A 13,758-nucleotide genomic window follows, 5' to 3' on the forward strand; every position below is an offset into this window, starting at 1 on the left:
GAATCAAGTACTAGAATCAGAATTCAAATGAACTCTGGAAGACTTCAAAGCAAATAAGTCAGAAGGGGTACATAACATTCCATTGGAATTTCTACATCAGTGGAGGAAGTGGCAACCAAGCAACTATGCAGGGTGGTGTGGAAAATCTACGAGACTGGCGAATTACTATCACACTTTCGAAGAAATTTCATCCACACAATTCCGAAAATAGCGAGGGCAGATAAACGCGAATTCTGTCGGTCATTCAACTCAGCAGGTCATTCATCTTAGCTGCTGACAATAATAATACCTAGAAGAATGGAAAAGAAAACTCAGGAACAGTTAGACGATCAGTTTGTCTGTAGGAAAGGTAAAGGCACCAGAGAAGCAGTTCTGACGTTGCGCTTGATAATGCAAGCAAGGTTGAAGAAAAACCAAGAGAAGCTCACAGGATTCGTCGACCTAGCCAAAGAATTAGACAATGTAAAATAGTGCAATATGTTCGAATTCTGAGTTAAGGCGTGCAGTATGTACAAGAACCGAGAGGGAACAGTAAGAGTGGAAGACAAGAACGAAGTGCTCGGATTAAGAAGGGTGTCGACAGGGATACAGTCTTTCGGCTCTATTGTTCAATCGTCGAAGAAGCAATGACGAAAATAAACGAAATGTTCAAGGATGGCATTTAAATTGAGGGTGAAAGGGTATCAATGATAAAATTCGCTGATGACATTGCTATTCTCAGTGAACGTGAAGAAGAATTACAGTATTTGTTGCATGGAATGAACAGTCTAATGAGTACAATGTATGGATTGAGAGGAAGAAAGACAAAAACAATGAGGAGTTGCAGAAATGAAAGCAGCGAGGAACTTAACATCAGGATTGATGATCACGAAGTAGGTGAAGTTAAGGAATTCTTCTACCTAGGTAGCTAAATAACCCATAATGGACGGATCATGGAGGATGTAAAGAGCGGACTAGCACTGGAACAAAGGGCATTCCTGGCCAAGAGAAGTCTACACTGGTCTTAATTTGAGGAAGAAATTTCAGAGAATGTACGTTTCGAACTTAACGTTGTATGGTAATCAAATATGGACTACGTGAAAGCCGGAACAGAATATGTGGTACTACAGAAGAATGTGGAAAATTAGGTGAACTGATAAGGAAAGGAATGAGGAAGTTCTCCGCAGAATCGGCAAAAAAATGAATGTATTGAAAACTCTGACAGCAAGAAGGTAGGACATTTTCTAGGGCATCAGAGAAGAAACTTCATAGTGCTAGGAGAAATTGTAAAGAGTAGAAACTGTAAAGAAAGATCTGAATACATCCAGCAAATAATTGAGGACGTGGGGTGCAAGAATTGTTATTCGAAGACTAAGAGGTTGACGCAGGAGATGAATCTGTGACAACCGCATCAAACCAGCCAGGAGACTGACGTCTCAAATTACGGTTATTTATTCATTGAAACCAAAATTACAACGTAAATAACATCTCCGCGAAGTTTTGGCACTCTACACGGGATGGACCCCGTATACACCATCTGTGTTTAGAGTAAATCTAATGTTCAAGTGTGAAAGAGTTTCCTAAGTGTTTGCGTCCAATGTATCTGTGGCGGGATGGCGGTATCAGCACGTTATTTACGTAGTTGGCTGTTACAAACTACCAAAAATCCACATCCGGGCTGGCCGTCTCACCAACTGAAGTCGGTAGTACGCGAGGCGTATTCCATGTGTGGCTGGCTCACCTCCCTGCATCCCGAGATCTGCGCTTAACACGCTCGGTTATCCGGGCCGGTCGATGCTTCCAGCAAAACCGTTTAATACATTTTCACATTCCTAAAATAACAAACTATTTAGCCTTTTAATTGATTATGTCCTCATTACAAAATTTCGCTTGTACAAGAGGTTGATTCTCAGAATCCGTATGCACTATTTTACTGTAGTTAATTTTCAATCTGTTCTCTGTAGCCCTCCTTGGTATATAGTTTAAATTACATTCCGCGTCTTGCTTACCTGTCTTCAACTAAACCAGTTCGTTACCGATACCCTACAACTTACGACAAAGTGATTTTACGGCAGTTTGTTCTCGTCCAAAATCACAAAGTCTTCCAAAGTTGTCGCATCTTTCACCTCGACAGCAGGAAGAAAGAAAATTACGTAGCAAATAAATTTTCGGCAAAGGAAATCCCCCCGAGCGAAGTAAATTCAATTTAAGAGAATTTAATCAGTCGCTAAGGGCGGGTAATCAGGTCTAATACCGTCGAAGAGGGGTGTGCAGGAAGAGAGGGGGAGGAAGACATTAAGATTCCGAAACAAAACAAGCCGGAGATTGAAAGTACGGAGTCTTCCGCAGCCCTGCAGGCGGCCGGATGGACACGGCGCTGGAGGGGGAGGGATGGGGGGGGGGGGGGGGGGCAGCAGTAGTCTCTGAAATTAGTCGAGGGTGAAACGTGAAATATCAGACCGAGGTCTGAGAATCTCTCCGCGCGTATTCTTAATGGAAGTAAACAAAGCGCTCGAGGAAGTAGGCAGGATAAGAGGGGGTGGAGGAAGGGAACAAGCAGAAAGAGAGAGAGAGAGAGAGATAGAGAGGTGCAAACAAATGGTGCTCTGGGAGCGGCACTTCTGAAAGCGGATGCTGAACCAAGTTTGCTCAGAACATCTTAAAGGCGATGAATGTTTATCGTGCAATGCGTAGCATACATACAGATATGAAGCGTGTTCAGTTAGCGACTGAATTTTGACCATGTGCTATAGAAAATCATTGAGCAACTGATTAAGTGAAATATCTAGATGATTTTCGCAGATAACACTGCATGGATACAAATAAATGAATTATTTCACTGGCAGGAAATTCAAAATGAACATAAATATTACAAACGGCTATAATTATTTAACGCATAAAGATACATCTGTAAGAATTACTTAGCATGTAAAAGAAGATTTAAGTGTTTTACATGCACTATGGGTGATTTCGGTTAGTCGGAGACTCCATTTCACGCTATAAATTCTGACGCATATGTGGAGTCACCGACGTGAACGCATTAGAAATGCGTATTATGAGTTCTGGAATTGTTTTCGGGGAAGGAGGAAAATAAGGATGGAAAATACACGAGACCTTTGACATAGCCCTACAAAAGGAATCTTCTCTGCACTGCGATCACGGACGATTGTTAAATTCTGACATGTGTAATACCATTTTGGTAGCGTTTATCCTTTAGAGATCTGAAGCCCTGACATTTTCTTTGTTGGCCTAAAATTCGATCAAATGTTATCTGTCTGCAAAATCATACTAACCTTACTTCACTTACATTTTTACTGCAAGGGAGAGCGGCTGTGTCCTTGCATCTTTTTTTTAATCGTTGTTCTTCGACCTCCTGTATACTCGCAGAACTCTGTTTACTTCTTTATCTGAATAGTGGTTTTTCTGGAAAGTTTGGACCCGGATTGTTAACTCGCCTTGTAGGTGATCCGGCGAGCAAATCATTTTCGCTCTCCCGAACTTACAGTGACACGGAGTGGCCGTGCGGTTCCGTGCACTACAGTCTGGAGCCGAGCGACCGCTACGGTCGCAGGTTCGAATCCTGCCTCGGGCATGGATGTGTGCGATGTCCTTAGGTTAGTTAGGTTTAATTAATTCTACGTTCTAGGCGACTGATGACCTCAGAAGTTAAGTCGCATAGTGCACAGGGCCGTTTGAACACCTCCTTTTGCTGTGGGTGATGTTTGGAGTCCTTACATAAATATCTGCTGAATGACTTGGCGAAATACTTTATATTCCAACTGTCCGTATGTCTCTCAGATAACCAAAAGAACCGAGAAGAATATTTTGCTGTCCTTTTGATTTCCATAGTAAACTACATTGTTTGATTCACATTATTCACATAACGTAAGAATCATTCTAAAATCATTCTACCGAGTAATCATCCATATATCGATAAAATCAAGGTGCTTTCTCACTTGCTTCTTGTAGCGCTGATTGCGCGAATTTTTCCATATTGCATTAGCGATGGCAGGACCAGATGGGTTACCCTCTGTGGCGTCATCGACTTGCTAGAATTCATTGTCCCGTGGAACCATCAGTAAGACAACGTATAAAAAGAGTAGCCAAATCCTCTGAGAAAAAATCTGCTACGTAGATCGTGGCTTCATTAACTGGAGTCATAGTAAGTCAGTTTACAAGAGCTCTTGGTTCGTTGTGTTTACATAACAATAAAACTGCGGTATATTTCTACATTATATGATATTTTTCAGCCAAATACCGTAGCAATAATTATAACAAATGAACGTTATGTTTGCTTGAATGGTAACTGTGATTGATTTTTGAACAAATGTTGAGGAGGGAACGTGGATTATCATCGAATCCATACATATCACAAAAATGGACGTACCTATATCTGTATATATACTGTAAATGTGTATGTATGTATGTTCCACATCTCCTCCTACATCACTAAACCGACTTAAGCTCAACTTGGTGCACATATCACACACTGCCCTCCCGCGTCCGGCCATCCTGATTTAGGTTTTCCGTGATTTCCCTAAACCGCTCCAGGCAAATGCCGGGATGGTCTCCTTGAAAGGGCACGGCCGACTTCCTTCCCCATCCTTCCCTAATCCGATGAGAACGATGACCTCGCTGTCTGGTCTCCTTCCCTAAACAACCCAACACACACATACTGCCTGGCAAGAATCGCTGTGGGGGCGAGAAGCGCCTACCTCTCAAAGGGGTGGGGGAGAGAAAGCAGCGTAGTTCATAACGAGTGATACCTATATTTTATTCATCGAGTATTTGAGAATGAGAGCAGTTACAGTAGCTGCCTGCAACAAACTTTACACGTAATTTCAAACCCTTACGAAACTTTCTTTCGCTGAAATTCCTCACAAAATGACGAAAGGAAAAAGTTCATCCTTACTTCGTTTTCGCTGTTCATCCAGTAAAACACACACCTGAACCATGACTTTTTTAAATTATCACTTCATTACTATTAACTGTATTCGTGACATTTTGCAGACAGTATTCACAAATATACCACTGAATGTACCAGGAAAACTATTTTACGACACATAGTTCAGGCGACACAACATCATAAACATTGAGCTGCGTGAAAATGAAATCACATCGCGAAATTCGACAGAAACGCAGGTGAAACATGCATATAAATTCGTGTGAACTATGTTTAATATATGTGAAACATATTTGACATGTGCGTACGCGAGAAAGGCACAGGTAAAAAAAAGCTCACACTGAAGCTGAAACGATTTCAATCAAATCTGGTATACAGGTACGATTTGGAAAGTGCAGTGCTGAGAACCACCAGTGTGGTTCGTATGACAACGTGGAGGGATAAGAGGGGAGGAAGAGATGGACGGACAGATAGTGGGTAAGGAGGAGATGGACAGAGAGGGGGGAAGGAGGGGATGGGAAGAGAGGTGGAAAGAGGTGGGGAAGAGGAGATCGACACAAGCAGGGGAAGAGTAGATGGACAGAGAGAGGGTGAGGGTAAAATGGACAGATGGAGAGAGGAAGGAAAGAGGAAGTGTGGACAGAACAGGGGGAGGAAGAGATGGGCAGGGAGAGGGGGGAGAAGGAGACACACAAAGAGAGGGAGGGGGAAGCGATGCAACTGAAAGGGGGGGGGGGGGGGTAGAGGAGATTGGCACAGCAAGATGGAGAACATGGGAAGGGGAAGGAGCAGATGGACAGAGAGAGAGGCAGGAGGAGATGGACGGAGCGTGGAAGCTGAAGGATATGGATTGAGAGGACTGACAGAGGGGAAAGAAGGAGATGGATTAATGGAAGATGGGATAAATACATACTCGGACAATGATAGGTACGCAGCTACTAAAAACTAAAGGGTGTTATTAAGAAACACTTCGTAACGAGCAAAGCTCCAAGATGTCAGTCATCGTGGATACTGTCCTCCCTGCCTGCTAAATAACATTTACCTGACAATTTTTTCTTTCACTTTGTTTCTTGATTAAAAGTTATGTGGGGTGGTGGATGTAACTGGGGCGCCCTGTGTAGAGGAAAGGGAGTGAGAAGGGAGTGAGAGGGAACGCCCTGCGGTGTGTTGGCAGACGCGCCGCCGGTGCTGCTGTACAGCTTCATCGAGCAGACGCTTCAGCCGGGGCCGGCGGTGTCCCTCAAGTGCAGCGCCTCGGGGAACCCCACTCCGCAGATCGCCTGGACGCTCGACGGCTTCCCGCTGCCCACCAACGGCAGGTAGGCCCGCCCACGCATGCGCACTACTGCAACGCCGCGCGCACGGCGGAGCGCCTTCTGATCAGATAGCACTTCACTCATCACCTACAGCTGTCAACCAATTTTATTTATTGCGACTGCAGTTCCTACTATTTTTCGTGTTTCAAGAAATTGGAAGCATATCATGCTATAACGATAAACATGAGAGAGAGCCCGAGATTATGAATACGCCTTATTCGTAAGAGACTTTCGTAACAACTCTCCCTTTCGTCTGAAGCGTTTCTCTTTAAAAACAACACCATCCACACTGTTGAGCAAAACTGAAGGATACAAGAAGTTTTCGCGTCATGTGTCACTGCTAAGTAATATCGCGCATTGAAACTTGGGCCATACGTAGGAAAAAATGCTACAGTACAGCACACTTGGTAACTGAAAGAAATACGCAATGAGGCGGACAGAAATTACACTTTTATTGAAAGACAATAATTGACGGGTAATCATGAAAATAGGCCTGAGTAACAATACGCACACCCTAGGTTTTCAGAATAAACTTTATTTAGATAACAAGAACATAAATATGCACAACCTCTACATTAACACATGCTCCCTGACTTCAGAATAGAAAGTTGTCACTTTTCATGATCATACAAAAGTAACTATTAAACAGTGAATTATCCAAATAAATGTGCACTGAAATTTCCTCTCGCCGGAGGTTGAAGTCCTCCCTTGGGCATGGGTGTGGTTATTGTTCTTAGCGTAGGTTAGTTTAAGAAGTGTCTAAGTCTAGGGACCGATGACCTAAGCAGTTTGGTCCCTTAGGAATTCACACACATTTTAAACATTTGAAGATTTTGCACTGAAATTCTAACCCGACAAGCAAGTCCAGCAAACAGGTTTTGTAATTTTTCTGTCTCTAGTAATCATTTTACTGTGCGTCTTGGGACAATCCACTGTAAAATTGTATGTGTAGCTCAGATAAGTTTGATGTCCCTTTTCTGCTTTGAATATAATCGTCTTGCACCAGCGATCTTACTGAAAGTGAGCGTTTTGAAATCTTCGTCACCCTTCCTTCAACAACATTCATAACATTTCCTATCCCTCTACTTTATCAAATGTCTGTAAGTGAATTCCCAGGCGTGGTGGTTTTAATCCATGAGGCAGAACTTATATTAATCCCAGTTGTGCTGATGACCATATTAGCTGCTTATTGAAAGTCCATAAAATAGCTGTCCTTCATGTGAACAACTTTAAAATGCTGCTTACAGCGAGCCATTGCTATGGTGTTCATTATATCATCAGGTACAAAATGCTTCCTCACATTTGCTCACGCTGTCTTTTAGGGTTACCAGCTTTTCTGTTACTTCCCTTTGCTGAATTATTCAAATTGTTTGCACTATCCACTGTAACGGCAATGAAGACATGCAAGAGACAGACTACAAAATGGGACGATCAAGCAGAAATATATCAGCCCTACGTCCAGTATAGTTAATTCGTGTAACTTATTCTGCACTTACCCTATTTAGCAGAAATAAGTCACAAGAACTGTCCGCGTCTCGTGGTCTAGTGGCTAGCGTTGCTATGATCACGGGTCCCGGGTTCGATTCCCGGCCGGGTCAGGGATTTTTCTCCTCCCAGGGGCTGTGTGTCTGTGTTGTCATCATCTCATCGTCATTTGGGAAGTGGCGAGAATGGAACAGGAAAGACTGGGAACTTGTACGGGCGCTGATGACCACGATGTTGAGCGCCTTACAATCCAACATCTTCATCATCACAAGGATTGCCTCTCATACCATCTACTGTTCTTAGTAGTATCTACATCAGCCATGTTGGCGATAGTCTTTCCAGTATCTAAAAACCCTGTTCACATACCACCTAACGAAGTAGAAAACCTAATTCATGCAAAACTGGCGCTTAACCCCTTTAGGGTGATAATTCTTCAATTACACTGAAGTCATAGCAATTCATGAGGGTCCCACAGACACTTCAATACATGAGGCATTGTTCTTAATAGGATGTGTGACAACCAAAAATGGCAATGGATGGTCTGCAACGTGCTCCCACTCTGGCCACAATGTTGGTAAACAGTTCTGGAGGTAGTGCGTTCCATTCCTCCACCAGCGCGGTTGACAGTTGCTGGACGATCGTTGATCCTTACGTTTTGCACACCAGTGTACAATACTATTTTCTGAATCCTAGAAACAAACATTAATAAACAGATTCCAGACTTAATTGCTGACTGTCTAACTAGTACTTCCCTTAACATGGAACCAGTACACACAAATGTTTAAGTGAATTACATTTGCAAGAAAAATAGAATATGGATCACATTTAAAATAACTACCAACTGCTTATTTGCTAGTATGTTGTAGAATAAAAGCAATCTGTTCTAATTTACTGTTTCATGTTTCATTTTAAGTGACACTTTCCGAATTTCCTTTCTCATTTGCATATCTAAGTAGTATTTGTTACGAGTAGGCTTTGCCAAACGTCGTCTAAAGAACGAAATAGTACATCATTATTTGTTCCACATTCTGTAGTAATTGAAAAATATCAATTAAATCCGCGCAAATATATTCAGTATAAAGAATATAAAAGTGTTTGCTGTTTATGCACGCTCAGTAGCTAGTATATTCGACATCCCGAGATAGTGCAACACTTCAGAATAATGGAAGACATCGTAGCAATATTTCAGTTAAGTGCCTGTACGCGCATTTCACTATGTTGTCAGTGGTACTTATCTCTGTTCTCTGTGATCCTCTCTTTCAGAGCTATTTAAAATTATCTTCTCCCAGTACATCGATAATTAAAGTTGAAAGCATTAATCGTACAGCAAAACATTCGCACGTTTCCACATTGTTTCTTGTTGGAAAGCTTGCTTCAACAACAAGTTTGTTGTGGCAAGTTAAACGGAGAGTTCCAGCATACGTATCTTTCGTTCAGGTTATTAGATAGGTTGAGTATTATAACAATCCAAACGGACCTCGAGAGCTACTTCGTGGAAGCACGGAACAATTACATTTGTTTACAAGCAAACTGCAATAGCAAAAATGTTTCTGTATAGTGAAGCACAACAACAATAAATCGTAACACACACAGTCATGTTCATATTTTATTTAAAAGTTCAAGACAACTCGCCCTCTTTGCTGCTGCCTTGTAAGATCCGTCTATGGCTATGCTTAAGATCTGTCCAAATACCGCAAAGTGCGAATCCCACGATTTCGTCGTATATCGAAAAATTAATGTCGTTACACCAGGCGACCTGAGGGGGCCACCAGATCACTGTTCCAAAAAGTACCGTTTGATCGCTAACATGAGCTACGTTATTGAGCGGAAGTCGAAGTTTCCTTTATTTTTTTAAGGCTAAATATTTTTGTCGGAAAAGAGGTGGTATACCAAAGAATGAATAAAACCTATGAATTACACCTTCAGAAACGAGCAGCTTTCAAATACAGGATTCACTTCAGCGGCGATGTCTGAGCTGTCAGTACTAACTCTACGCCGATGACTGCAAAACGTGGGCATGGCTTTTATTAAACTAGGTGGATTTTTGTTGACTGAATGGTGACGTACACGATCGTATGCACACGATCGATTTAGCAGAGTGCCATCAGTCAGCTGTCTGCCGTGATTGATCGAGAACCACTCTCGGAATGACTGACGGCCAGCAAACAGGACGGTGGAGAACCGAACCACAACTTGTGCGGCTAATGCTGATCATCCCGCCAGCAGCGCCTCGCTGCGACATAGACACCGAGCGACCCCAGAAGAATGCAGTCCCGTGGTGTGGGAATATATCGAGGAGTAACGGCTACAGGTGCGGGCAACAATTACCGTTCCGCCACTAAAATTCGTCTGTGGAAAACGTGTGTGTTCCGAATTAATAGTGACACCTTGCCATAATATGCAAGCAGCATTAGTGCTGACACAGCCATAATCGTGGTACAGCTGAAAGTGCCAACTAAAACTTAGTCACTTCCATAAGAGACACTCTAAATCGTCTCTAAATTGATTACGGCCTCCAGTTCGGCGTCTACAATTCTGTTCAGATGTTCCATACCGAACTGAATCTGCTCATTGATGTGCAGATCCAGTAGAGCAAACAAACTGCAGGGAATCTGATTGCTACCTTTCAAAAGACTCAATAATACTTAGGTCTTGTGATTAAACATGGTAGCTTCGTCAATTACAGCTTCTCGGGTTATCAGTCGAGCCGTGGTATCGTGTTGTCGCAACGCCTCGACGAGTTTCCTACTCGACATCTTGAGGCGAAGTGTCGGGTTCATGTCCGGTCCCTTTCCTTTCAACCTTTGGATGACAGACTCCGCAGCCGGGGACCCGATGGGTCTGTGTTCCAGCCGCTGCACAGGAACGGACTGGACACGAATCCTTCACTTTGTTTCAATATGACGAGCAGGACACTCGTTGAAACGTTGCGTCAACACCACACCATGACTTGCCTGATTAGATTTCTTCAGTCAAATTCACCTGTAGAGCTCCCTTCTCACACGGACACTGCTCTGAATCGATGCAACCGGCTGCCACGTGAACACCACTTCACTGCCGTGATTTACGTCAGCTTTGGGGGGTCACAAGTCCCCCTGGTGTCGGTTATACAGTGTGAGGAGTGCGCTCTTTTAAAGGGGTGACTACACTGTCCACTCATATTAATGCGACCACCTGCCAAAAGCCTGAATAGCCACCTTCAGCAGCGCGAGACGTGCGGGAAAGAGTCGGTGAGGTTCTGGAAGGTAGCGACAGGGATGTTCAGCCTTGCCGACTCCACTGCCCTGACCAGCCACGTTACATTTTCTCGTTTGAGGATCCATCAAGCTGGTCCCACAGATTTTCGACTGGGCTTAAATGCGGAGAGTTTGGTGGCCAGGGGAGTACGGTAAACTTAGCCCGATGCTCTTCGAGCTACAGACACTGCGAGCTTTCTGGCACATTGCATTGTCCTGCAGGTAGATGCTTTAGTGCAGAGGACAAAAACATACTGCACGTAGAGGTGGGCATACTCTCAAATGTTCAAATGTGTGTGAAATCTTATGGGACGTAACTGCTAAGGTCACCACTCCCTAAGCATACACACTACTTAACCTAAATTACCCTAAGGACAAACACACACACCCATTCTCGAGGGAGGACTCGAACCTCCGCAGGGACCTGCCGCACAATCCATGACTGTAACGCCTTACACCGCTTGGCTAATCCTGCGCGGCGGGCATAGTCTCTAAGGATAAATGCATACCTGTGTTGATCCAGTGCGACTTCCAGAAAAACTATATCACACAAGGAATGCCACGAAAACATTACATAGACCATAACGCTTCCTTCCGCTGGCCTTCCGACGGTTGTTGCAGAATGTCAGGCGCCTGTCCTATGCAGCATTAAACATGATTCATAAAAAAAGAGCCACCTGCCCCAGCTCAGTGAACGACCATTAGAGTTATTGGCGCGTAAATTGCTGCCTCCGTCACGGATAAACAGCAGTCAGCATGGGTGCGTGAATCAGTCACCTGCCGTGGAGGCCCATGCGCAGCAACGTTCACTAAACAGGAGACACTGTTGGTGGCCCATCGAGTTCTATAGCTGCTTGTCTATTGGCCTGTAGTTGTTCGCCCCTGTTATCTATGGCTCTTATGCACCTCTGTTGGATTGGCTCTGGCTCTGAGCGCTATGGGACTCAACTGCTGAGGTCATTAGTCCCCTAGAACTTAGAACTAGTTAAACCTAACTAACCTAAGGACATCACAAACATCCATGCCCGAGGCAGGTTTCGAACCTGCGACCGTAGCGGTCTTGCGGTTCCTGACTGCAGCGCCTTTAACCGCACGGCCACTTCGGCCGGCGTCTATTGGATTGGATTGGATTGGATTGTTTGGGGGAAGAGACCAAACAGCGAGGTCGTCGGTCTCATCGGATTAGGGAAGGACGGGGAAGGAAGTCGGCCGTGTCCTTTCAAAGGAACCATCCCGGCATTTGCCTGAAGCGATTTAGGGAAATCACGGAAAACCCAAATCAGGATGGCCGGACGCGGGATTGAACCGTCGTCCTCCCGAATGCGAGTCCAGTGTGCTAACCACTGCGCCACCTCGCTCGGTGCATCTCTGTTGCCTTGGCACCGGTTTCGGATAGCGCCATTTTACCGTCCACCCACTGCGTACTTAAGCCATGGCCCCATACGAACACTTTAGTAACATAGCCGCTTCGGAGATGCTTCCACTCTTGCCATTTTGGACGTAAGACAAATCGCTCCGTTTCGTTTGCATTACGACAACGATTGCACTGTTTTCCGCATACCCACCCCCCTTCTCCAAAAATGGTTCAAATGGCTCTGAGCACTATGGGACTCAACTGCTGAGGTCATTAGTCCCCTAGAACTTAGAACTAGTTAAACCTAACTAACCTAAGGACATCACACACATCCATGCCCGAGGCAGGATTCGAACCTGCGACCGTAGCGGTCACGCGGTTCCAAACTGAAGCGCCTAGAACCGCGCGGCCACTTCGGCCGGCCCCCCTTCTCCAACACTGTTTATATATCCTCCACTGCTAGTGCTGCCACCTGTTGTCTGTGAGTGGTTATTGGACGTTGACGTCCAACATAAGTGGAGGATACATTAATCTGATTGGACTGCGTATACGTAAACATTTTTGTTAGACAACTGCCAGACAACAAAATGAAACGTTGATATTCACAGTATATATAAATGACCTTGCGGATAACATCGGAAGTTCACTGAGGCTTTTTGCGGATGATGCTGTGGTATATCGAGAGATTGTAACAATGAAAAATTGTACTGAAATGCAGGAGGATCTGCAGCGAATTGATGCATGGTGCAGGGAATGGCAATTGAATCTCAATGTAGACAAGTGTAATGTGCTGCGAATACATAGAAAGAAAGAAGCCTTATCATTTAGCTACAATATAACAGGTCAGCAACTGGAAGCAGTTAATTCCATAAATTACCTGGGAATAGGCATTAGGAGTGATTTAAAATGGAATGACCGTATAAAATTACTCTTCGGTAAAGCAGATGCCAGACTGAGATTCATTGGAAGAATCCTAAGGAAATGCAGTCCGAAAACAAAGAACGTAGGTTACAGTACACTTGTTCGCGCACTGTTTGAATACTGCTCACCGGTGTGGGATCCGTACCAGATGGGGTTGATAGAAGAGGTAGAGAAGATCCAATGGAGAGCAGCGCGTTTCGTTTCAGGATCATTTAGTAATCGCGAAAGCGTTACGGAGATGGTAGATACACTCCAGTGGGAAACTCTGCAAGAGAGACGCTCAGTAGCTCGGTACGGGCTTTTGTTGAAGTTTCGAGAACATACCATCACCGAGGAGTCAAGCAGTATATTGCTCCCTCCTACGTATATCTCGCGAAGAGACCATGAGGATAAAATCAGAGAGATTAGAACCCACACAAAGGCATACCGTCAATCTTTCTTCCCACGAACAATACGAGACTGGAATAGAAGGGAGAACCGATAGAGATACTCAAAGTAACCCTCCGCCACACACCGTCGGGTGGCTTGCGGAGTGTGGATGTAGATGTAGATGTAGAATGTAAC

The 13,758-nt window shown here is 44.2% G+C and overlaps 1 protein-coding gene across 1 annotated transcript in view; it reads left to right on the forward strand.

Moving 5' to 3' along the window:
• LOC124795618 (Down syndrome cell adhesion molecule-like protein Dscam2) overlaps positions 1-13,758 on the forward strand; it is a 594,927-nt gene that overhangs the window by 13,716 nt on the left and 567,453 nt on the right. Inside the window, exon 2 of the mRNA XM_047259690.1 lies at positions 6,057-6,201. Coding sequence (XP_047115646.1) covers positions 6,057-6,201 — 145 coding nt within the window. The remainder of the gene's footprint in view (positions 1-6,056; positions 6,202-13,758) is intronic.

This window comes from Schistocerca piceifrons, chromosome 4 (assembly GCF_021461385.2).
Source record: "Schistocerca piceifrons isolate TAMUIC-IGC-003096 chromosome 4, iqSchPice1.1, whole genome shotgun sequence".
Classification (NCBI taxonomy): domain Eukaryota; kingdom Metazoa; phylum Arthropoda; class Insecta; order Orthoptera; family Acrididae; genus Schistocerca; species Schistocerca piceifrons.